Below are 26,718 nucleotides of genomic sequence, written 5' to 3'. Positions count from 1 at the left end.
ACTTTTGCTGGATTTGCATTTTCCCATTCTCTAGCTTTTCCTCTGCCTCGAGCTTCTTTTCCGAACATACGGCTTTACAATCAACTGGAAGCAGTTCCACGCAAATATATAACGATATAATATACCTGAAAAAATTTGTTTTTATAATTGTATTTTTTAAAACATTTTAAATACCACAATAATAACATTTAATGAATTTTGATGCCAATTAAGGCCTTAATTTAAAAAATTAAAATTTTTTGACTTTTAATGATTTTTAATGACCCACGAAAACCCTGCTTACTAAAGAATGCTAAAGAACATAAACTTAATAAAATTATTTATGACTTTTCTGAAACAATTTTGATGCTTCTTACATTTTCTCCATTAAACTGCTTGTCTGACATCATCGGAAATCCTCAGAGCAGTCAGGCAAACTATGATTAAACCATGTTTATCTGCATTTTAGTTGTTTCTTAATTTAGATTACGCCTTATATACCCTAATGTTAACATTAAAGGGAAAAAAACTCGATAAGACTAGATTTATGTTTACATCCAAAGCCGAAAAAGTTATCTCCAGGAAGTAGCATAGGATCCCATTTCCTGTCCGGATCAGGCACAGACGACTGATAAAACAGAAGGGATTTTAATGCATTTATTTTCTCAGAAAATACATGACATATAATAATTTAGTATGCTATTTTTAGAGAGGGAAAACATAATTTAGGTCTTTTTTAACAAAGTAAAATTGAGGGTGACCCGGATGTATAGCTGGTCGAGCATGTGCAAATGAGCTGATGGTACGGATTGTGCTGCCGGGACGGATCGGGTAGTGACTATTAGTTTAGCATTTGCAAACATTTAACTTGCCTGTCCAAAAGGGAAGCAGTTACCTCGATGTGGTTTCAGAACCACAAAGAAGCCATTTCTGAGCTCTATCAAAGAGCTGCTAGGTCTCATGTGACTTCAACTTACTGTTCCCATTGGGGCAGAATTCTTTTGTGTCGATGTTGGCAACATATTTTTGAAGACCTAAGTACTTTGATTAAAAAGCTGTAGCTATGACCTTAGTGGTTCACTGGTTTCAAACATCTTTCTTTCAAGTTATATGAAAACCAAAGTTTAAGTCTTCTTTTAAGGTTTAACAGGTGGCCGTTATTTGAACATATGCTGACAGGAAAAAAGGTCCACAAACCAGGGACAGCTGCTAGTAGAACAGAGGCCTTCTAAAATGGGTTGCCGTCAGATCCTAATAGCTCCAGACTTATAGTTAAAAAGTTTAGCATCTTGACAGGTTACCTTTGAGTCTAATTAAATTAAGTAAACAGGATACATTAAAAAAAACAACAACAAAAAAAGACCTTTAAAGGCTTCTAGAAAGGATTGGTCAAATATCTTACAGAACTATGCAAATAATTAAGGTTATCTACAAAAAAACCTGTCCATGTTCAACTTGTGTATGGCTGCTTCACCAAACATCATAGGGTGGCACTAGTCAGGTCTTGTGTGTGTAAAGAGAATGTCTACTATGAAATTAAACTAGTGCATTTCATTCATTTCTTATAATTACTAAAACAAACTGTTTAACCTTCCACCCTTTAAAAAATTGTGGAAAAGGTTCAGGTAAATAATTCAAGCTCAAAGGTATGTATACTATTGACTGAATCAGTGTTACATGAAACAGAGTTTATATAAATAAAGATGAAAGGTTTCTGAACAGACAAAGTTGCGTTTGCCAAAGAAACTATATATGTTCCCTTTCAAAACAAAGACACTCATAGCAGACAAGATCAAAAACACAGATTAGGTTGGAGAGCCTCCAAACAAATTATAAGCACCAAAAAGGGAAATGTAGGGAAACACTTTTTTCCAATCAATTTTAATTATCTTTACTATACATTTTTTCAAGTTCTTGCTCATTTTCATTTTTTCCTCAAGCTGTGCAGCTGCCTGTGCTACAGCAGGATTTAATTACTAAATAACAAGTGCATGAGTAGATCTAAAGCGAAACAAGATTAAAGCAGACAAATCAGTGAGGGCAAAAGGTCAGTGAGGGGAAAATAAGAGCATATTTGAGGGCTAAAGAAGAAAAGGGTGAAATATTTAACCTGATTGCTCAAACAGCAACAAAAGAAACAAAGAAAATCATTGATTCAGAGAGTTTACTGGAAAAGCTCTAATCTAAAGTGTAATCTTAAAAGAAGAGAGAAGATGTACATCCTAGAACATACTAAAGTAGAAACTCGACCTCAAGTGAACCCCCAGGAGAAAAACACAAAAATTTTTTTCATTAGATCAGTTTAGAGCAAAGCTAATCTGCATATTGAATCTTGAGGGTAGTGGGCATATTTGGGCAGAGGAAAGAGAGGAAAATAAAATGTGCCGAGTACAGCTTGGAAAAGATGGATGTAGACTGCATTGTGCATTTGAGTCAGAGTAAATGTATGTGCGAGAATGTGCCCATGTGAGTCATAACCTCTACCTCCTCTGCAGAAAGATGGATGTGGTTTCCAGCCTGACAGAGAGGAATGAGCTAATGAAGTTCTCCAGGTTGCCTCGGTGAGACAAGAGGAAAAGGGCAGCAGGAAAACAAAAAGAGGTGGAAAAAGGGGAAAGAAAAAACAGTACGGTAATAAGAAAATAAAAGGGTGAACGGATAAGGAGAGAGGGAAATGAAACAGCTTGACTTTTGGCTGCAGGAAATGAAATGAGCTGCAGATGACTTGAGCAAGAGTGAAAAGGAAGAAAAAGAATTTAGCAGAACTTTGATAAAAAGTATTAGAGGAACGCTTTGATAACAGACCACATCAACTGGGGAAAAAAAGAAAAAAAAACACTGGATATACTAATTGGGAATGGGTAATGCATTAGGGACAATACCATGGCACATCATTTCATGAAAAAGAAAATTTTTAACCCACAGAGGACTTTAGAAGTCACAAGGAATGTGACAATGAGAACCTGATGTGATTTATTAAAAATCACTGCAGCAACTCTAAATGGTGATCAGTACTTTGTATTAGACTCCAATGCAGTCATGATCCAGACACTGACCAGGGCATTACCAAGATCCTGAAAGGTCAATAGCAATTTTACATAAAACAAGGATGCTAAACTTCAAAGGTTTATATTTCATGTATTACCTATGGGAAACATGTTGAAGAACTACAATAAAAAATATATATATATTAATAATAAATAAGGCAGGATTTTGTGACTATACAAATCCACCATTTATAAACTCAAAATGAAATCTAAATATTATGTATATCATGGAACAATGCAATTATTGTAGAAAACATGAAATAAATCACTACTTCATCAAATTCTTTTCCAGAAAGTAATTTTTTTAATGTCCTAAAAAGTCAAAGAGGAAATTAATATGAAACGTATTTTTGATGCTAGAATTAGAATGTGGAAAACTGTTAATATAGAGTTAAAGTCATTTACATCCTTTATTAGTTTCAAAACTGCTGTGCTCAACATTATTTTTGAAAATGATCATTTTAAGTGAAAAGTATTCTCCTGTATTATTAGAGTTCTTTATTATTGTTATAGATATAAGTATAGCTTAATTTTTTTGTAAGAAGGCAAGCAGACATATGCTTTTCCTTCATGCTAAGCCTTGCAGTCACAATACTCTCTTTGTAAACAAGAAGTGACTTTATTTTTTATGTGTCTGTATAGACTCAAACTAAACTGAAGTCTATTGTGCAACCATGTGGTGTTACATGGAACCAAATACGACTCCCCATAGAAGGATTGTATTCGGTCTTGGAGCATGGAGGCCTGTTAGTTGCATCAACTCCTTTGTTCTCCAGGAAATGCCTGCAACAGCAAAGGCTTTACCTGCAGGTCTAAGGAGTTCATTCCAACTCCTAACAGGACTTAGGATGCTATTGTTAATCCTGTATGGTTTGTGTCAGTAGCTTGCCTCACCATTCCAACAGTAACACCAACGATCTGATAATGTCAGACAATGTTGCAGGCAGCCTAATCTATTACTACAGCTTCTCCATAGCCTTTTAGGTGTGTCACAAAGTGAGCGAAAAGTGAACTAGCTTTCTTCTGTAAAGAGAACAGCATGCCATTGCTGAACCTGCCAAAGCCGGTTTTCTCTAGTAGATGCTAATCGAGCTCCACAGAGCTGGGTAATGAGAACAGGGCCTACCAGAGGACGACGGCCCCTTGGGCCACCCATTATGAAGTTTGTTTCTAATAGTTTGGTCAGAGATATTCAAGCCAGTGGCTCAGGTAAAAGTCACGTTGCAGGGCTCTGGCAGAACTCATCCTCTTTCTTCTTCTACAGAGAAGCAGAGATACAAGAGTATGGTCCCAATCAAAGCATAATTATGTGTTAACATAACCCGACAAAGTCATAGGGATTCTGTACCACTTCTTGGGAGGAAAAAAAATGGCAAAAATAACAAAAGTATGTTTGCAGAAGCTCTCTACCGAAGCTGAAAATAATTATCAGCAAAGACCTCATGCTGCAAATGCTAAAAGCAGTGCAATTAAGGGCTAAGGAATTATTTCAAGGGTATCGAGTTAAAGGGGAGTAGCTCATAGGCTCAACATACTTTTCTGTTCTTTATCTGCAAAAGAAAAATCATCCAGCTACATGAATCACTCTCTTCCACCTCACAATCTAGTACAATGTTGTGTTGATCCATCACAAAAATATCCTATTGAAAACCATCAAAGTTTGTGGCTGTTACATGGCAAAATGTGAAAACACATTATAGACGTATTACTTTCTCAAAGAACTGTATAAAAAATTGACCTGTAGAAAGAAGGGAAATTAATAAAACAGCTGAGAGAGAGCAAACAGAAAAAAAATTTAAACGAAACACAAAAAATGAGAGAGAAAGATGGGGAGGGAAAGCAACTAGCACCAGCTGGAGAGGAAAAGAGGCTGATGTGTGCACTCAGTCCAGCTGTTCATTAAACAGGTCTGCTGCTAATTAGGCTGCGATGAGGTCACACTGCTCGAGTCATTGATTCCATTTCCTGTTTCAGGCAGCCAATAGCAAGCTGCTGTCAGACTGGCACCTGAATTTCGTCCAGGGTGATGAATGATTCAGACGCTGGGCCAAAATCAACAACCCTCGACAAACACAGTGGGCTAAGTTATTGGCTGGTCAGTGCTGAACTAGGTCTCCAGGGGGAAAGAACAAACATTTAAATAAAGGTAGGGAAAAAAGAGAAGGTCAGATGGTAACGGCAAAGAAAAGTACATAGACTGGGATTTAGAGATGAATGTTATTTATCTGTAAAGCATGGTTGGTGTTAAAAACAAATTTGTTCTAATTTAAGACTGGTCTCATCCCTCCTTTATCCCCAGTGGAAGTCTGGTGAGAAAGATTACCTCTGAGGCAGTCTTTAAAAATTGTAATGAAACTGCTGCAAACTTAAATCCAATCATGCAGTGGCAGAAAGCCAAATTGCAGCTCTGCATGACACCCTGCACAGGAAAAGCAAATAAACTTATGATTTTAAGTACAACGCCATCTGTATGTAATTTCACATGCACCAAAAACATACCTAAAGACAAAAAAGACAAGCCGGTAATAGGATTGTGTGATATGTCAACCTTGTTTAAGGGATATTACCGGTATGTAAGAATTACTGTCATCTCACAGGGAAATGTGGGAATTTCACCTGTACTAACACTAAATCCAGCCCATCACTGCCTCTACGTATTGCAGCAACATGGGCCGCCGTGTGTCTAAAAGCCTCGACAACGCAGATGTAACCCGTCATCTGAAGTGATGAAGTCTTTCAAAATGGAATTTACTGTGACAAAAAGCCAGCGTTCACAGCGGCTTTGAAAGCTAACAACCCCATGTAAATCTGCAAGATTGGTATACGTTTATGCTATCTACTGTTATACCTTCTGTGGTAACGAGCAACTCGTCTAATTAAACCAAATCGAAAATGTTAGGTTTATCAACCAAACCCAGCCGGCCGGTGCCCCCCCTCCCATCCCACCGAGCTAACAAGTAAAGCTCTTCTTTTCCCCTCTGTTTATCTGATGCTTCAAACTTGGGTGAGATAGGTAGGATATTTTACATGGGACTTTTATCTGAAAGAGGCTTTCTGATTCAACTCTTCATGGTTCTTAAGAGTCTGAACTGACTGCTAATTCTCACTGTGCCTGACTGAACGATACATGCTGTGTGTCACTGTCTGCTTAAGCAAATACTGTACGATTTTTTGCCCTTTTGGGGTCGGTTTTCCAGTCGTGCGAACATTTTTAGATCGGGCACAGTTTCAGCATCTCCGCAAGTTGTGTAATCTACAGAGGGTAACAAGGGGCAATTAGCCACTCACGAACACCTCTAGATCAGGAATCGTAAGGTTTGGAGAAAATTAAACATGTTTGAAATTCAGTTGGCCGTCGTAAGAGCGCATCCGAGCGTCGGGCCGCACAGTGTGAGAACATGTATCGTGACCTTTGAACTTTTAAACCCTGCTGTTTTGTCGTGCAGTTTGAGCTGCAGCTGCATGCAACAATTGAAAATGTCGCACAATGTATGCCTGTCTTAAATTCCTATTTTTCATTTGTTTGAAGAGTTATGCTACTAGGGTTGGAACAGGTAGCATCGTTAGTTCCAAGGGAGGGAGGGAGGGATGTACAGTTCCCAATTGTCTCCTGACATTTTTAAGCAACAGTACCAACTAAGTACCAACTCTTCCAAATATAACAGCTAATGGACAGCATGTGGATTATATAACCACTTGTTTCATGCTATCAAGGTAAGAATAGAGTATACTTCAGCAATACCATACAAAATCAAAGGTTTTTTTTAATCAACAGTTAAACGGTTTATATTGCAGGGCTGTGATGACAGAACACTTCCTAAAAAAAGTAAACGGTAGATGCTTGTTGTTTGTAAGGGAAACTCCAGAAATTGTCAACCTCATTTTGTTTTTCCCAAGCACATTTTGACATGATATATTGTTCAAACCTGCAGTACATGTCAGTGCTCTTTGAGAATGCCAAATTATGTACATCCATCCAGATGGCCAAGACTGGCAAGGTGCCGTTCTTACTCAGACCATTAAATGGGTATTTTTAACTATTTAAGAAAAGCTTCTCTTAGTTCTTACACCTAGAAACTCTACTATCCCATTATTTATTTACTTCACTATGACCAAACATGCCATTTTGTCTCACCTCTGGGGGAATGGGGTCCAGCCCAGCGCAGTTCTCGTGGCATTTGTCATAGACCAGACGCAGCTTTCGAAAAAGAACAGAAAGCATCCGTAGGTGCTCTTGAAGTTTTGCCAGTCGGTCCTGATGGGTGTTGGGGTGATATGTCACTCCATTAGGCAGCTGAGAAGAAAAAGAGAGTGAGAGACTTTATAATAATGGCCATTAATGCATGGCTGCATTCTTCAAGACACAACGGCAATTATTTTATTTTACATCAAATACACATAAAAAATAAATTAAACTGTCAATGGATCAGGCCGCCTTGGCCTTGGGTAGAGGATTGGCTACGCAATCCTCTTAGCACCGGTCCCTCATGGATCACCCTGCAGGTACTTGTTTGTCTGGCCCATCATCAGAGTGCTGACACCCATCCATATTGTTCATGTGGAGTTTCAGGGAAGTGGAATGTTATTTAGCTCTCATGGCTGACATGCCTCTGCAACATTGCATGCTGGATAGCGACATGGTTCCTGAACTGGCAGACTGGGGGGTTGGGGGGGTCCCCCTGCACAAGAAGGGGGAGCAGAGGACATGTTCCAACTATAGGGGGATCCCCCTTCTCAGCTGCACTGAGAAGACATATGGCAGCTTGCTGGAGAGAGTCTGACCATTGAGAATGCGCCTTAAGAGTGGTGTGGTTATCATCCCGGCCATGGAACACAGTTCTACTCCCTCGTCTTTGCTTTGTGTGAATGACATGGTTCTGCTGGTTCCCTCCTGCCAAGATTCATAGCAGGGAGGATCAGAGCTGAGTGCAAGGGATTGAGGATCAACTCCAAGTAGACGTCATGTTAAAAGTTGGCACGCCTTCAACAGACGGACCAGTGTGGCTATAGCCTGACCCAGGAATTCTCTCTATAGAAAAGTCCAAAACAGTGTAAAATGCACTTTATTTTTACTTGCAGGAAATATTTGGATTTTGTTTCATATGAGAATTAAACACAGAAAATTCCAAGTAATTTGTGTCTAATCAATAATGGTCTCCAGGTTGCCGAAAAGGAAGTTAACCATTTCAAACTGATCTCCATGGCAACTGTTGAAATCACTGTTGTTAAAGAGGCGACTCTTACCTATTCATAAACATCCAGCTAGCAGAATGTTACTGTAACGGTATGAAATGAGGAGGGTGAAGACAAAGCTGGTTGGGCAGTCCCTCAATCCAACAGCGAGCGCCTGCTTCAGTTTTATTGTCCTCGTTTAATTGTTTGTTATTCATTTTCGTGTTTATACTTAATAAATGTAAAAACTTGAAAGTTTTAGCTTTTTTCATGTTTGGTTTAAAACAAAAAACAAACTGCCTGAATATACACAGACCCATAATGCTGCTTCCGCACCATCTGTTGTGGTGAAGAGAGAGCTAAGCCAAAAGGCAAGGATCTTGATTTACTGGTCAGACTCCTTTCCTACTCTCCGCTATGGTAAAGAAATCTGGGCTTGACCCGAAGAATAAGATACTTGATGCAAGCAGGTGAAAAGAGCTTTTTTTAAGGGGTGGCCGGCAGTCCCTTAGAGACAGAGTGAGGCACTGGAGTAGAGCCACTGCTCATTTACATCAAAAGGTATCAACAGACGGCTTGGACGTCTGTTACAGATACACCTCTTAGCTGGCCGTGAGAGGCCTCAGGGTTTCCCCAGAGGAGCCGGAGGGGATTTCTGGGGAGAGGAAAATCTGGGAGTCCATGCAACCCAAGTCCTGGATATGCAGAAGACGATGTGTACCTTAAAAAGATAACTCGGCTTTTAATTTAAGAGTAAAATTAAACAGCTACCACTTCAGGTATAGCTGAAATACTTTAAATGCAGCTTTATACTAGATTAAATCTCAATTCAAGAGCAAAAACCACCAACGGATCTTTTTTTTTTTTTTTTTTTTTAAGGGATAACTGGCATTAAAATACAATGGGTTTTAAAGCAACAACACATACTTTCATTCAGAGGATCAACAAGCCCCTTGGGCACCAATGTCTGATTATAAGCATCCTACATAACATGAACAAGCCTGCCTGCAGGGCGAACACCGAGACAGTGAAAGAGCGGCGAGACGGGAATAAAGAGAGCAGAGGAGAGGGTACAAGAAGAATTTTTATTAGTAAGATAGTGTGTGATCTAAGAAACAAGTCACAACAATGTTGTTTGTGAATTCTGCTGCACAAGAAGAATGCTTGTTTGGCTCTGATGCAAACATGCATCAGGAGGAGCGCCTCACAGGATGATGGAGACATTCATGTAAGCTCATTCTGACCTTACTCTGAGAAAGCCAAAGCTGCTGCGTGTGAACTTCAGGGAAAACTAAGCATAACCATAAAAGGAATTCAGGGATAATTGATTTCAGCATGACCTCAAAACAAGAGCACAGCAGATATACTAGTAAACAAAACAAAAACATTAGCTTAAAATGTGAATCAATAAGAGAATGTTGTGGTTCAGATAGCAGCCGTTTCTTCCTCACAGCTCCTCTATTTTTTATATTATTAAATTCTGAAAATAAAATAAAATTACTCACACTGCCTCTTTAATACTAATTGTCTAAATACCACCTTTGATTGTAAAAGGGAAAAATGCAAAAAGCTAATAATTGTTCTTTATTTTCCTTTTTTCAACCTTCTACAATAATTTGTCAGCATTTTCCTTCCGAATGATTCACCTATTTTTACATGCCGAGATTAGACCTTAGCATTTTGCAGCCAATGGACTGTAATTGGTCCATTAAAGAGCCCATTAGAGACGTCCCTGCAGCAGTCAGCCCAAAAAATAAATAGTTAGATAAAAAGTATTCTTTCAGAGAGCAAAATCTGAATACAATTTTTATTTTTTGTAAACAGATTCCATCCTTTTACCTTTATGTGGAAGTTACTTCAGCGCCCTCTTGTGGCATTATAACTCATGGCAGAAAAAAAAAACTAAAAGCAGAGGATGCATACAGTAGGGTTTACAAAAAAAAACATAAAATGGGTGTTCTTTTTGTAAAGATTGCAGCTTGAAATACAATATCTGTCAAAAACAAAGGAAGTTGCTAATAACTTAATATAAAAAATGGAGGCATAAAGTTTCAGTTAACAGCTTGAAGATCGCTTTTTGATACTTTTACAGGTGCTGGTCATAAAATTAGAATATCATGAAAAAGTAGATTGATTTCAGTAATTCCATTTAAAAAGTGAAACTTGTATATTATATTCATACATTACATACAAACTCATATATTTCAGATGTTTATTTTGTTTAATTTTGATGATTACAAATGACAACAAATGAAAATCTCAAATTCATCATATCAGAAAATTAGAATATTACTGAAGACCAATAAAAACAAAGGATTTATAGAAATGTTGGCCAACTGAAAAGTATGAACATGAAAAGTATGAGCATGTACAGCACTCAGTATTTAGTTGGGCCTCCTTTGGCCTGTATTACTGCAGCAATGCGGCGTGGCATGGAGTCGATCAGTCTGTGGCACTGCTCAGGTGTTATGATAGCCCAGGTTGCTCTAATAGTGGCTTTTAGCTCTTCTGAATTGTTGGGTCTGGTGTATTGCATCTTCTTCTTCACAATACCCCATAGATTTTCTATGGGGTTAAGGTCAGGAGAGTTTGCTGGCCAATTAAGAACAGGGATACCATGGTCCTTCAACCAGGTACTGGTAGCTTTGGCACTGTGTGCAGGTGCCAAGTCCTGTTGGAAAATGAAATCTGCATCTCCAAAAAGTTGGTCAGCTGCAGGAAGCATGAAGTGCTCTAAAACTTCCTGGTATGTGGCTGCGTTGACCCTGGACCTCAGAAAACACAATGGACCAACACCAGCAGATGACATGGCACCCCAAACCATCACTGACTGTGGAAACTTTACACTGGACTTCAAGCAACGTGGATGAAGTGCCTCTCTTCTTTTCCTCCAGACTCTGGGACCTTGATTTCCAAAGGAAATGCAAAATTTACTTTCATCAGAGAACATGACTTTGGACCACTCACCAGCAGTCCAGTCCTGTTTCTCTTTAGCCCAGGCAAGACGCTTCTGACGCTGTCTGTGGTTCAAGAGTGGCTTGACACAAGGAATGCGACAGCAGAAACCCATGTCTTTCATACGTCTGTGTGTGGTGGTTCTTGAAGCACTCACTCCAGCTGCAGTCCACTCTTTGTGAATCTCCCCCACATTTTTGAATGGGTTTTGTTTCACAATCCTCTCCAGGGTGCGGTTATCTCTCTTGCTTGTACACTTTTTTCGACCACATCTTTTCCTTCCCTTCGCCTCTCTATTAATGTGCTTGGACACTGAGCTCTGTGAACAGCCAGCCTCTTTAGCGATGACCTTTTGTGTCTTGCCCTCCTTGTGCAAGGTGTCGATGGTCGTCTTTTGGACAACTGTCAAGTCAGCAGTCTTCCCCATGATTGTGTAGCCTATAGAACTAGACTGAAAGACCATTTAAAGGCTTTTGCAGGTGGTTTGAGTTAATTAGCTGATTAGAGTGTGGCACCAGGGGCCATCAATTTTGAACCTTTTCACAATATTCTAATTTTCTGATATGATGAATTTGAGATTTTCATTTGTTGTCATTTGTAATCATCAAAATTAAACAAAATAAACATCTGAAATACATGAGTTTGTATGTAATGTATGAATATAATATACAAGTTTCACTTTTTAAATGGAATTACTGAAATCAATCTACTTTTTCATGATATTCTAATTTTATGACCAGCACCTGTATAAGCGACGAGAACTGAAGTCGAAAATCCTTGTGGGTCAGTAATGATGATTCTGATGCCTATATTGTGTCTAAAATGCAAACAATACTTGCAACAACATTGTAACAACATTCAATGGACAATCAGGTTCTCAAAAATAATCTTTGTTAATATGTGGCAGTTTGGGGAAAAAATGCCCATCCTTGATCTTCAACGTACCTGAGAGGTGTATTATTTTTTTTTTTAAATGCACAAGATAAACATTAGACAAGAATGACTCATGGACGATGGATAAATGGGACAGGAGAAATGGATTAATGCTTAGATAGATAGACTGACAAGTTAATGAACAGGCAAAAGAACAAACTGACAGATCAACAACCGCCTCGCATATTCACTTTTACTTTAAGTACAGCTCCTTCTATGATAATATAGAAATTGTTTTAATCCAGGTTCAGGTTATGAACATAAAGTCTTTCCAAAAAAGTAAAAAAACAAAAAAATAAAAAAATTAAAAAAAAATCCAGAGAACTTTGTTACCAAGTTTGAAGACGTTTCCATTCCTATCCAGGAAGCTTTTTTTTTTTTACTTTTTTGGAATGACTATGGGACGACTGAGAATCTTCAGCAGCATACAACAAAAAGTCTTGGTATTTTTTTTAAATTTAAATGCTGTTGTTCTAGATGTAACCTCTAACTTATTCCTGAAGCCAAAAGGAAAAACTGACAAAAATGGTAATTAGGTATAGTCACTTGGCAAATATGCAGGAACAACTACTTTACACACCAAACACTGTAGATCTAGTGCTATTAGATCTGTTAACATGTTTGTTGGAAAAAAAAGACCTAGGCCGACCTTATCTAAATCTTAGAAAAGACAAAACTATTAATTCCTAGACAGCATCACAGTTTTTTAAACTTGCTATTTTTCCCATTTACTGTTTTTGCAAAAGCTTTACTACATGATGTCAGGTACATGGACAAGATTAAACATCTGAATAAAAAGCAGCTGAAATAATATCAGAAATAATAATTAGAAGCATCAGAAAGCCCATTGAGAAAATGATCTGATCCAACTTAAAGCAACTCAGAATAATTTTATGACACATGAATAAAACATATGATTAGATGAATAGGAGTGACAGACATACCTGCATGTTCCTGAGAAGCTGAAATATCTCCATTGTCCTGAGGACAATGTCTTGGACAGTCTCCTGACCGATGCGGCACAGTGAAGACGTGTTGACATCTCTAGGAGCCTGGGTCTGCTGCTGCTGCTGCTGTAGAGGTGGTTGACCAACAAAAGGAGGCACTAGAGGAGGGGTCGTCATGGAGACAGCAGGTCAGGATGCTGAAGGAGAAGCAGATGTGTGTCTGGACGGCGGCTCTGTGGGCTGGTCTACATCAGCACACTTTCATATCCCTTTAATAAAGTGTACAGGAAAACGGAATCAGTATTAACAGCAAACTGAGATAGCATTTGACCAAATCTAACAGTTTAACAGCTGTTAACACTGGATGTTGAAATATAAGCCAGACATCACATATCTACGCATGTTTTACATTTATTAACACTTTTAATGTTAATACCCAACTTTAGGAAGAAAGCTTATTTGCAGACATTGTCATAGTAGGCAACGTTAAAATGTTGCTCATGCTAACTTAAACCACACAACTTCCAACCCATTTGTTTCAGTGCCCTCCGAATGACGCCAAGCGATTATAAATGTAATACATCGCTGGGTTTTTATTTAGAAGTGCAGATAAAATTCCGTGTGATGTTACCTTTGTGGTGGAAATGTATTCCTTTCGTTGACATTTCAAACCTTCCACCAACAAACAAGCTCCTAGGCACAGCTGCTGCTAATTGTTTCACAGTATCGCGAGAGTGCACAGTTCCCGAAATCCCGTAGTAAATTCCAGATTAGATGCGCCACTTGTCTCTTCTCTTGCTTTATTTTCTCTGTGGTTGTGGTTTTATTACAAGTTTATTTGTTCTATCCATATTTCTATCAGCTTTCCATGTGTATTCGTGTTATCTAAAATTAAGGAAGGCTTTCAAGTGTTCTTGCAAAGGAGAAAAAAAATCCCTCATGAAAAAGCAATGCGCACTATTTTAGTTATGCTTTATCTTTTTATAAAATTAAGAAACAGCGCTCCCTGCTGGTCAGACACTGGTTTAAGGTGAACATCACCAAAAACAGATCCGTACAACAGTACATACAAATGCAATTTAAACAAATTATTAAGGCAGACATGTATTCTAGTCATTCTAGCTCTGACGATGCATAAAATGTTTCTTCTTCAAAAAAGATTAAAGAACGAATAATATTTTCAAAAATTATTGAGCTGAAATTGTCTTTCATCTGAAAATTTCTGTCACCATAACCAAAAGTGAGTTTTTTTAAATGTAAAAACAAAATCTTGCTTTTGTGCCCACCACTTCCCCATTCAAAAATATTTACTGGTTCACTCTGAACAGAACTTTCATGTTTTCCTTCCGTTTCTGAGCAACTTGAGAGCTACCCTAGCAGAAACAAATGTGTCCCTTAGCTCCCCACAGGCTGATGGAAAATAGCTAGATTTTAATGCTTTGATTGGGTCAAATCTCACTGGAGGGTAAAATGAGCATCAAAGATCTACATCCATCACAAGGCAACTCCACCACATTTTTTTTTATCATTTTCACATTTGCACATCTCATCACCTCTGAGTTCCTTCAGACAGCATATGGTACATAAGAGAAAGCAGCTGCTCTTATTGAGGCTGCAGTGACAACAGATAAGAATGGCATCAGGTTTGTAACACTGAAGTATCAGTAGTGCCAGAGTTTGAGCAGACAGCTACCTAACAGAATAAGAATAAATGATGCAATTTTAGTTATCAGACTCTTAAAAAAAACTCTGGGGAAGTTCACAAGAGACAGTAAAAGATTAAATAACATGGAAACTAATTGACTTGGCATCCCTTTTAAGGAAATACAATAGCATTCATTAGCTTCAGGAGTATAAGCAATAAAAGGGATAATCTCTCCACTCACTACCACATTACACATGCTTTAATTAAGTACGTGGTTCCTCTAGGGTAACTCTGAGAGCAGCTACATCTAAGGTCACTCAGCAAATTCACTTCAAACAACTGCAACACATGAATATTTAGTTAGTGGGGGTATAATGATTGTGGACGGATGCAGAAGGGCATTTATCGTACTTTAAATTTTAGAATCACCGTAATAAAATTACCTATAAAGTCAATTTAGGATTCATCATTTACAGGATTGTAACTTAGGTAAATTAGGTAGCATTATCAAGCATAATGTGATGTAAGGGATTTAATGGCGGAGGGGCTGTGTTTTTTTTAATTTAAATTAGTGACAGACAAAGGTGAGCCAGTTATGGTTAGTAGGTTGGCAGGAAATCGGACCTTAAATACTTGAAACAGTTCATTATTGTTACATTGGAGGAACACCAGTTATGGTTTAATCGCTTCCTCTTTGCACAATCTTGCCAACTACTTTTTAGGATCTTCTTCCTGTACATACCATACCTTGCAAAAGTATTTCTGTTCCAGTTTTGTAAGATTGTAGCCACAAAATTTGGTTGACGTTACAAATATTTTATGTGATTAGACTGATAGCACATACTTCAGAGTGTGGCTGGTGATGTAGTTATATAAGATTATCAAATTCTTCAACCAAAAAACTTTAAAGTGTGTTGTAAATTTATATGCACCCCATTTGGTTAGTATTTTGTAGAACTAGCATCCTTTAGTGTACGTTTCTACCAGCTTTGTACAATTAAACAGAGGTTTTGTAGTTCTTATTTGCACAACTGCTCAAGCTCAGCAAGTTTGGATGGAGAGTTGTTCCTTGTGAAAAGAACATTTCCAGCGATTCCACCAGGTTACCATGGCAGACCAAGTCTATCCTAATGTTTACTTTTTGATCTAAACCATTCTCCATTGGCTTCATATTCATGCTGAAAGGCAATTGTTCACCAGCATTGCAGTCTCTAACAGGGTTTCTATCAGTAGTGTTTAGCTGCATCCAGTCACTTTTTCCCATTTAGTCCAAAAAGTTTAACTTGAACTGAGCTATGTGGCTTGCAGAGAACTCCAAATGTCAACAGATTGAACCACCAGAGCTGCAAAACTCTACAGATATTACCATGCTCTTCTTTTCTGCTTCTTGAATTCATGCTTTCCTTGGCTGGTCTGTTGGTTTAGGGCAGAGGTCTGCAACCTTTTAAAATCCAAAGAGCCATTTCAGCCTGAATCCAGCCATGTAAAAGTGGTCCTCAAATTTGACACGACTTAATAAAGCACAACTTATTTACCGTAGTTTAATATCTGCTATAGGAAATCTGTTGTCATTTATTGGTATTTTTAGGTTTTGAAATGAAGAAAATGTATCTTTTTTTTTTTTACTAACCAAACTGTCAAATATTTGCTGTGTTTATTGTTTGCATCAACTGTGTTGAAATCAGGTAACACAAAACTTTAGTGACAGACAGTTAAATAAGCAACGAAAAACCCAGATATGCTGCTGTAGTAAAATCTGCTTACAGCAAGCAGCTGCTGAAAGTCAAGCGTACTTTCCTTAATCCTGCCAACAGAACAGCAAACACAAATAAGATCAGTCATATTTCCTTTATATTCAGAGGTTTAAATGTATTTATTTGCAATGACTCAAAACACAAATGCTGAAAATAAATATTTAAGAATCACTTTAAGTTATAAAGGAAACTCAAAATTAAAATATAGAAATAATCAGGTGAGAAAAAGCACAAATTAGAGTTTCATGTAATTTTTCACTTGTCAAAAGATATATATTCCTAAGAGCCCTTTACACATGTACCATCATCATTGACATGTAACACTTCTAGGATGGAGCACAAAGAGCATCTAAAATACAGTAACGCGTTTCTTAGGGATGCTGCAGTGAAAGAAAGCCCTTCAGGGCCCCCAGATGGCCACGTCTAGCAGCAAGAGATTGAATCAGGTTTCTACTTTTTAGGATTTTCACAAAGTGTGCATCCAGGCTTCAGGTCAGCCTGCCGCTCCATTTGAATTGTAATGGAGTGGAAGTTGAAGGAAGAGAAACAGGCCTGGGTCATTTCTCTCAGGACAGTCTGGGCATCAACAGAATCGTCTAGGACAAAGAGTAACACAGTCATTCTCTGTACAACTGAAATGTGCATTGAGATCTAAAGAAACATTAAGCTTCAATTAATGCTTAAAAAAAAAAATATGGTTAATCTTGCATGATATGCATGTAAAATCAGCACTTAGACCAAAGGTTGTGCAACTTCACCCACTGATTTAAATATGAAACAACAATTTTCCTCACCTATAGCTATGTGTGCAGAGAGCACTGCCTGATTCATGGTGAGGGCCCAGATATGAAGGTTGTGGACAGCGATGACTCCATTTACGGCTAACAAGCGGTCACGCACCTCACTGTACCTCACCCCTGACGGGGTACCTGTAACAACGTTGAGAAGAAAGTAAAACTGATGAGGACAAAGCTGAGAAATAATCTAAATCTACAAAAAAATATAAAAAATGTCTGTCAAAATATCCATTATTTGCTGCCTCACCCTCCATTAGAACAAGCAGGATGTCCCTCATGATGGTGAAGGTGGTGCATAAGACCAAAATGGAGAACAAGAAGGTGCAGATAGGGTCTGCTATTTTATATTCTGGCTGAAAAAAAAATGCAAGAACATAAGCATAACATAACATACTATTTGGGTAATTAAATAAACATTAAATTTCTTCTGACAGACTGTAAAATCTGCTTCCCATGCAGGAAAGCAAATCCTCCCAGGGAGATCCTTTAAAGGGCAGCTGTTAAGATCAATATGGAGAATCTGCTCTGTTACTTAGAAGGAAACTAATCTAATGCAGAGATAATTTGGTTAGAACCTTCGCTTTGGGACAGGCTTACTCAACCAAGAAATTAGTGAAAATTTAATTCATGTCAAGGTGCCGGACTTATTGCACCTCTTTTGTAAAAGACCAACAGCAATTTTAAACATACTTATTTTGTTTTTTTTAACCCTCTCAGAATACATTTAACACAAAATGTTATTGCAAGGGACAAGATTATCATGCAATCTTTAAAAGCTGTTTTGATAAGGAGTTCTCCAGTTTTCTAAAGATTAAAACAAAAATGTTAAGCCTAAAAATAAACCAAAAAAATAAAAACATCACATTAACATCTGCATTGCATCTAAAAAGACCCATTGAGACAAACGACAATGGAAAAATGTGTTGCTTTAATGTCACCGCTTTGTTGCTTTTAGGGGAGCATATTAATTTGATACTGCTGTCACAAATAATTCACGATATGTTGCAAATGTCTGTGAGCACTATACCTTCTCATGTCATGTACACAGTAAATAAAAGCAAAATTAAAACAGATTAAACAGAAACATATAGTGTTCCACCAGGCCTGTATAGTTAATCATATATAATAAAGATGCTTCACTTACCTCAGCATGCTGGACAAATGAAACTTTCTGATTAACCAGGCTAATAATTATATGGCCACCAGGGGGCACCCTGGGCATTGCAATTTCTTTCCCAAACAGACATTTTAAATCCTACCCATACATGGTGAAAATTAGTTATTTTCAATGCACCAAAATATGGTACACAAAGTTATTTAAAAAAAAAAAAAAAACCTACAGAACGGCTCGCATTTCAACCCCACCACCCAATATTAAACCCACATTTTCCTTAAAACAGCAATAATTAATTTTAAACATTTTAAGTGCTGTTGATCGATAATGTTCACATCTTTCCAACAATACATTTATGTTTTTCACCATTATTTTTAGTGCCCCTAATAACTATTATGCTGAGAGAAGGAAAGTAAAGCCCACAATGATCAGCCCTAAACAGAACCAGAAAATCTGAAGAGTAAAGTTTCTTCATGTTCATAAGTTCCTTTATCCATAAAAAAACTAAAATAAAATAAAAACCCTGTTCTATTATGGATCGGTGCCTCACACAGGGAAAAGCAAGGCACTCGATGGAATAGAATAAATTGAAAATGGTTCCATGAATGAAAGTGGTCTCCAGGCCTCTTAATGTTCGCCAAGTTAAATGTGTAAATAAAACAATAAACATTTATAACTGCAGTTTCTACCACTTGAATTTGATTATATAAATGTTAGATCTCCATGTTTTGTCATTTTAGAGAAAACAAATACCTTAATGCCCAGTTTGGCTTTAAACGCCAACTCCAAATACGATTTCTTACCTTGAAGAAGATGATGATGGCGCTGACAAGCACGCTAACACTTTGGAGAAGGTCTCCCATCACATGCACAAAAGCTGCTCGCACACTTGCATTTGCCTGCTGAGCCCTTTGGCCTAACAAGTAACAAAATAAGATAATGATGCAGACTTAAATTACAGCATACACGATCAAAAAAGCCATTTTAGTGCATAAATGATCGTACCAGAATCTGCATGATTTCCCTCCATGTCAATGCGATCATTGGAATGGATGCCGTTTGACAAATAAATCCTTTTTTTTTCACTCTTGGTGCTGTGACTGTGTCCGTGGCCATGTGAAGAGAGTCCACCATGGCTGTGGCCGTGACCCGACTGGTGAAGAGTTAATGCCATTCTGTGGGGGATATAAGGACTCGTTCCAAGCAGCTCCAACCTCATAGAACACGGTTATAGAAGACATTTGCATACATAATATAATCTTACATAATGTTGGCGACCACCGCACAGCCTGAGGTAATTAGCATGATGTGGCCCTCGATGGTGTAGTGATCGTTGACGATGCGCTCTACAGCAAGATAAACCAAAACTCCTGTGACCAGCCAGATGGTAAAAACTGACAGCACGGCACCCAAGATTTCTGTACAGAGGAGCACATCATGTCATAAATTATGAGAAAATGTAATAGGAAGTAAACTGCAGTCAAAGATGAAGTGAAAAGCACTCCAGATCACATGGTTAAGAACTTTATCTTATTCCAAGTATTAGTTACATTTCAGAAGAGATGAAAAATACCATCATGTTTCAGAGGTATGTAGATTGCCTTTATCCAAACCTACGCATTTTTTAGAGGTGTTTTATTATGATAAGAGTGTAAAGGAACTTTCTTCAAACATAACAAGGATTTGGTTGTTAGAGAATAAATTGGCAGGAATTGATTTTGTCCTGAAATTGGATCTAGAGCTGTGGCAGCAGCTAAAATTAGCTTATTGTAGGATGCCAAATAAAATAAAAAAATCAGGTTATTTCACTACATGAAACCAATAAATTAACTCTCCATTCTGCGTCTACTTATACTTGCAGATCGAAAAGGCCAACAGCCCATCACTGGTAGAACAGCGACACACATTTACCAACCAGCTCTACTGTAGAGAATAAAAAAAAAAAAAAAAAAAAAAAAAAAAATGGACTGCTAGTCACATAAAAATGTATTTCCCCAATTTTCAAATGGGGTTTATCGAATTAATATAATGTTCCATATCAATGAATTTTTTTGCACCATGTTTTTTCTCCCAGACAGCTTACATTCGATCATTGCTGCACTTTAAGAAATGGAAATGTCATTGAAGCTGTAAAAAATGAAATTTCTTTTTTAATACACTCTGTGTCTACAAAATGACAATAAAATTAGTCTAAGTCTAAATGATAATTTACAACCAAAACTAGTGGGACATCGGTCAAGAGATGCCATCCCACGTCCTGAGGTTCTGTACCTGCGCGATGCCAGCCGTAGCTGAGCTTTTGTGTGGCAGGTTTCGATGAAAGCCAGAGAGAAAACAAGCTAATGACAAAGCTGGTTAGGTCGGTCAGGAGGTGAGCAGCATCCGTCATCACAGCCAGGCTTCCCGCCAAATAACCGCCTGCAAGAAATAAAAAAATGAAACAGCTGTTCTGGGTCTGTCCACATAAACACCCATGTTTTTGCAAAGCTAAGATTTTATTATGCATAACAACTTATCCATGAAGAAATGTATGTCAGTGGACAAAAAAATAGGAATTTTTCCTGGTAGACATAAAAAATATGTATAAATAAGTTAAAGATATATAAATAGTAGTAAGTCAAAAGAAACAGGAACTGTTTTCGTCTTTTTAAAACTTAGCACAACAAAAGGAGTCATCTAACTTTTTCATGATTATTTCCAACAACCTTTAAAAGTCTTACTAAGAGAAAAGGGACATCAGCTACAAATGTTTTAGTTTCCATTTTAATTCTCTTATTCTCTCAATTATTTTTTTGATTACTGTAATCGTTTCATATTCGCATAGCAACAAGTTTCTTGAAGATTTTTTGCGAAATTAAACTAAAACTTTTCCAATTGAGGAGTCCTGGATAGAGCATATTGACAAGATTTTTATCTTATATGCAAAATATTCACATATTTTTCCTTTCAATGTTGATAATTAATGTTCTAATTTGTTAACTCTGTCAGCTAAAGCCATATTTTAGAGTCTCTACACTCCACTCAACGATTAGTTGATTATTATTTCAGTGATTGATTAATCTGATTAATTGTTTCAGCCCTAGATGATGTAGACAGTGACCAGTACATTCAAAAGACGATTTAGACACTCAAAATCCATCAAATAATTAATTAGATATAAGATTTATAATGGAGCTTACAAATCTGTAAAAAAAAAAAAAACACTTACCGACAACCTCTCCTATCATAAAGAGCAGGCAAATGACAGAAACGACGTATAACCTCCTCCTGGCACCTTTTTTCTCCTTTTCTCTGTCCTCCTGAGCGTGGCTGTTGTCGTGGCAATGCTTGGCCTCTCCAGAGCCATCTCTCTGCCATCGGTCAAGGTCAGACACACTATGCATGGTAAAATATAATTCAATTAACTATGTAAAACTACAGTAGATAAAAATGTGTGTTAATACTTTTATACCCATTAAAAAGCAATGAGGACTCGTATATAAAAGGCTAAAGAAGGAATTAGATATGAGCGAATTGCAGGTTGTTCTTTCCAAAGACGAGCTGCCACAAAAAACAGTTGAGTCCCCAGGCTGGCTCTCTTGTAAACACTAGAACACCCAAAAGCCAGAGTTCTCGTCTACTCTGCTCTAAACAAATAAGCAAACTGGCAATATCACATCAGTTAGAATCTGACTGTATGGATGCTTGTACATGCAGTTGTTTATCCCCTTTTCTTCTTAAGTTATTTTTTTTTTCATTGTTAACCAAAGTAATGATGTGAGTGATGGAAACTGAAGTCAACAAACTTCAACGCTTTTGGCCAATAAAGTTGATTCTGATAGAGCCTTTAAGACGACCCACTGAACGGTTCTGCTTTTGTTTTCATTTCATTTGGAAAGAAAATCCACTTAGCACACACGAAAAAAACTATTGAAGTGGGCCCTTTGTGATATTCTGATTAAGTTAATGAAATAAGAACTTCCCCCACAGATTAAATTTTATCTAACTACAGATCTATCTCCCTGATGTCACCAATCACCCCGGACTCCACCCAAACTGTCACTTTATTTCCCCACCTGGAGCTAACTCTAGAGCTCCACACTCAACCTCTACCATATCATCTCGCTCAGCGCCAATCATTACATTACATTATAATAAACACTTTTGTTTAGCTGGTTAATAGTCCAGTAGATTATTTAGCCTTTAGCTGTTAAACGTGTTTTTTTTCCCTCTCTAAATAGGTGACAAGATCAACAGGGGATGAAACAAAAAGGATGTGATAAAGGGGATGGTCATGTTCATATCAAAGTTATAATCAGTAAAATAAAATAAGCTTTTCTTTATTTAATGGTTGTTGAATTTATTTATTTGGAAGTGTGTGTGTGTGTGTGTGTGTGTGTGTGTGTGTGTGTGTGTGTGTGTGTGTGTGTGTGTGTGTGTGTGTGTGTGTGTGTGTGTGTGTGTGTGTGTGTGTGTGTGTGTGTGTGTATGAGTTGATGAAGGACTGGATGCACCCAGTGAGTAAAGACCATTGAGCAAACCCTGGATTTCAAAAATTATTTTGCATTACTTTCAGTCCCGTGGCAAGGTTTTGACTATTAGCAGCCTATTTAAAGTCACAACAAAGCATCTTGATCAAATTTAATTTAAGAGTATGATTGGGACAACTCGACATCTTCATTCGTTGTTTCCAAGCCATTCAGAGTTAATCTTGCTGGGGCATTTTGGATTACTATCCTGTTATTTAATAGCAGCTTTTATTCACATTTTCTCCTCAGCAATTTGTTCAAACCCTGAAGCAACAAAGCATTCCCAACCTTAAAGCTACCACCACCATGATGGACTGAAGTAGTTTGTTAGTTTTGCAACAATATACATGGTTATTGAGCCATACTAGAAGGGTCATCATCATTGAGGATCAGAAAAATGGAAAAAATGTGAGACAAGTCTTTGTATTATTATTATTTTCAACCGGAGTTTTTTCCTGGGAAATCTCAGCACTGTTCCCCGTTCCCCCTACGCCAGGATAACAGCTCTCCGAGTAGTTAGCTAGAGTCTTAAAGTCCTAGAAATGGCTTTGTAATCCTTTCTAGACTGAACGACATCTACAATGTTGTTCTTTTCCTAATTTTTACTATTGAGACACATTAAATGTTTTGCCTGTATTTCAGCCTATATCATCAAGGGTAACAAATAGTGTGAAAACCATTTTTGATATTTGCTTTAACTAAACTAATTTTTTCATCAAAAAATCTGAAACACTTCAGTTTTTGTCCAAAACTGAATATGAGAGGATTCCTATAAGGTCAGCTCAAGATAATGTGTCCAACGGATGTCCTCCCATATGATAGATATGCAGAAATTTTGTAAATTTGACAAATATGACCAAATATTTGTCATTAGGTTCATACCAAAGACCATTTAATGCTGATATTGAATTTAAAAAGTATTCAGCAAGAGATTAGCATCTAGAGTTCTATGCTACGGGCTACTGTAGCTCAAAATACTGAAGAAATAATCTTGGTTGTGATCAAAAGGTATCATTATAAGTAATGTTGCATCAATACCAGTATGGAGCCTGATCCTGCACTAAAATGATGGTATCGGTATCTGCGAGTACCAACAAAAAGGGCACCGATACCATTTTGAGAGCCAAAAGTTTATTCTACTATTGTCACCCATTCAAGGTAGTCAATAAAAAGTTCTACTGGATTCACTTTGTATTAGTCTTTTTCCTGCTTCAGAAAGGTATGCAGCAGCTTGATAAAGCCACGATGGCAATTATTTTACATTCAAGTACTATGCAGTTCTTCATATGTACTCACACACACATCAACTTAGAAAAACAGATGGTATCAGCCAATACCGCACAGCCAGGTATCGGGGCCAAAAAATGGCATCGGCACAACACTAATTATAAGCTGTGCATATACCTTTGGAACCACAGGGCAGTAGGAGTAGATGACCTGCTCTGATCAATTAATTCCCTTTCCATTATTTTGCTTGTCAGGATACACTAAGAAGCAAAGCCTTAAGGAAGGCTCTTCTTGTAAACCTTGGGACTGGCCATCCATGCAGATGTTACTCTAACAGGTACCAATCTAAGGATTCTCTGGTACCTGGTAAACTGTATTTCCTGGTAGATGTGGCCTCCTTCAGAATCATAATGCACCATGCCACAAAGCCATAATCGTTCGGAGACTTTTTCTAAAAATCATCCAGATCTTATCCAATTGAGCATCTATTGAATATAATGGACAAGCTGATCTGATCTATGAAGGTCAGGATGTAACTCTAAGAAGCCCACAAAGATTTTCTTAGTTCCTACTGTAGCACCACTTTTATATCTTTGTGCATATGAGAAAATTTAAATAAAATGTCTAAGCAGAATTTGCCTCAAAGTCAAACAGCAACAACTCAATAAAGCAGAGCAGGAGATTGATGTAAAAACAAAAGTTTAAATCCATTTAACTCCTGGTGAAGCTTTGTTTGTTTTCTTCAATCATGTTGGTTTCAGTTAAAATATAGGGATGTGGATTAACCAATACAAACAGGATATTGCAGCTTTTGTAATTTCGAACATACATAGACACCTTTTTTTCCCATTGTTAAAAATAGAAAAAAAAACATTGAGGTTTAGATTAGATTTTCCTTTAGGAGTCCAAGAAAATCAAACCAAGAGCTTTTACAATTATCTAAATAAATGATTTTTGTTTGCATTAATGCAAATTTTATCAAAAAAATAAAATAAAAATAGGTTTACTTTAAGCCACTTCTGACTAATGAAATGCAGGTTTGCACACAGATCCCACATCAGTCCCGTGTGGAAGATAATAGATAACAGAAGTAGGGCCTATAGTGACCACAACATAACAGAAAATGTAAAAAAAATTAAATAATGACTCATGTTTAAAGCTTCTCTCTTAAAAAAAAAAAAAAAAAAAAGACAAAAAAAAAAATCAGATTTTCACTATAAAAGTTTGCCTTACCTTCCTGGGATGGTGTAGGACCTGCTCTGATCTGCCAGCAGATGAAGTCTCTCTGGATCACTGCTTTTGGACATCACTGGAGGAATAATTTACAGCATAAAATGAAAAAGTTGAGATCCGTTCTTCTCTACTTAAAGCTCTGCTGTCTCTTCAGTCTCTAAGGACCTCTTGTTGCAAACATTTGCACCCATCCTACAACATAATGGGTGCAAATAGCCAACGCTGCCGTGTGCAAACTAAAACCCGTCTGAAATGGAGATCAGCCGGGGGGTGGAAGGAGGTGGCGGTTAAACATTTGGAGGAGAAGTTACAAGCGCATTGCAAGAAGAGCGGAAGACTTGGGCAACTAAAACTACTCTTTCTTAAAAAGCTCAGCTGTGGTTCATTATTGCACGGAGCAGAAACTGCCACTGACTCATTAAAGTCCACAGGGAACCTCCCACAGTGCAGCAGCAGACCCCTGGTGATTACACAATCAGCTGGAAGTACCGTGTGCGCTCATTCCTCGTGCAGGATCACATGGTTTATCTTTGGATTTCCCAGTTTACTGAATATTATCTGTTTTTATGGAGATCATATTAACAGTTCTTAAAAAATAAATAAAATAAAAATTTTATGACCAGTATCGGTTCTAGACCAATTGTACCAGGTGAGTCAGGGTGGGGTCCCTGCTTTTTATTAGGGGACAGAATAAAAATTATGGAGGACCAACTTTGCCATATTTAAAAAGAAATAAATACTCAAATAAATAAATTTTCAATTAATTGTCCCCCAAAATATAGTAAAACCCTAGGACACGGCCCTCCTCATTTGCATAATAAGGCAGAAATGCAGACAGAAATGGGAAAACCAGGCAGAAATAAATAGCGTTGAAGAAATAAAGAGGGTAAAAAAATACAAAGCCAGAATAAAACAGACAAAAATATTATATAATGCAACTTAAAAAAATCTTTAAAAAAGTAATAAATAAATAAAGTTGAAGATTATAACGGACACTAACTAAATAAGGTAATTATTATAAAGGCAAATAAATAAAGAAGCTAATTAAAAGAGATACATACATTTATGTCCCACTGTATGATTTAATTTTTTTTTTTTTTTTTTTTTTTTTACAGTGTCCTGTCCAGCAAGGTGGCAATAAGAATAATTGTCTTGATGCCAAAAGGAGCCCAACAGATTTTACTTTCACAAGTGTAGCGGTATCGCAATTGCCATACCGCTCCACTTGTTTCATGTATATAAATTGCTTTATTATAATTATGCAGGGAGTTTTACAGTTCATATGGACACTGCAATGTAAGTAGAGCAGAAAAACAGAAGAACAAGGAAAAAGAAAAAAACAGGACAAAAGATGAAAGAAAGAGGAGATAGGAAGGAGACAATGACAAAACATTTTCAGTCTGCTTC

At 37.4% G+C, this 26,718-nt stretch overlaps 2 protein-coding genes across 2 annotated transcripts in view; both read right to left on the bottom strand.

Annotated features, from left to right (window-relative positions):
* The window catches only part of med30 (mediator complex subunit 30), a 57,894-nt gene extending 44,116 nt beyond the window's left edge, over positions 1-13,778 (bottom strand). The window contains exons 1-3 of the mRNA XM_038277081.1: positions 13,665-13,778; positions 13,031-13,230; positions 7,162-7,320 (exon numbers count right to left, since the gene is read on the bottom strand). Coding sequence (XP_038133009.1) covers positions 7,162-7,320; positions 13,031-13,210 — 339 coding nt within the window. The 5' untranslated portion in view covers positions 13,211-13,230; positions 13,665-13,778. The remainder of the gene's footprint in view (positions 1-7,161; positions 7,321-13,030; positions 13,231-13,664) is intronic.
* A 2,754-nt stretch (positions 13,779-16,532) lies between these two features.
* slc30a8 (solute carrier family 30 member 8) lies at positions 16,533-25,720 on the bottom strand. The gene is made up of 9 exons (XM_038277080.1): positions 25,312-25,720; positions 21,552-21,718; positions 20,615-20,761; positions 19,608-19,761; positions 19,349-19,518; positions 19,147-19,259; positions 17,477-17,582; positions 17,227-17,361; positions 16,533-17,028 (listed from the first exon to the last, which is right to left on the bottom strand). The coding sequence occupies exons 1-9, from the start codon at positions 25,383-25,385 to the stop codon at positions 16,883-16,885; spliced, it is 1,212 nt and encodes a 403-aa protein (XP_038133008.1). The 5' UTR covers positions 25,386-25,720; the 3' UTR covers positions 16,533-16,882.
* Between the last annotated feature and the right edge of the window lie 998 nt (positions 25,721-26,718).

This window comes from Cyprinodon tularosa, unplaced genomic scaffold (assembly GCF_016077235.1).
Source record: "Cyprinodon tularosa strain WSP-4 unplaced genomic scaffold, ASM1607723v1 ctg13, whole genome shotgun sequence".
Lineage (NCBI taxonomy): Eukaryota > Metazoa > Chordata > Actinopteri > Cyprinodontiformes > Cyprinodontidae > Cyprinodon > Cyprinodon tularosa.
The sequence above is the reverse complement of the archived record's forward strand: the minus strand, read 5'-3'. Positions and strand labels throughout refer to the sequence as shown.

Bases quoted from the DNA above. Each gene is read 5' to 3' on its own strand.
- slc30a8 (XM_038277080.1), bottom strand. From the start codon at position 25,385: ATGTCCAAAAGCAGTGATCCAGAGAGACTTCATCTGCTGGCAGATCAG. The intron at 20,762-21,551 runs GTAAGTGTTTTT...TATTTCTTGCAG, and splicing joins TATGATAGGAGAGGTTGTCG to GCGGTTATTTGGCGGGAAGC. The intron at 17,583-19,146 runs GTAAGAAATCGT...TTTTTTTTTCAG, and splicing joins CCATCATCATCTTCTTCAAG to CCAGAATATAAAATAGCAGA.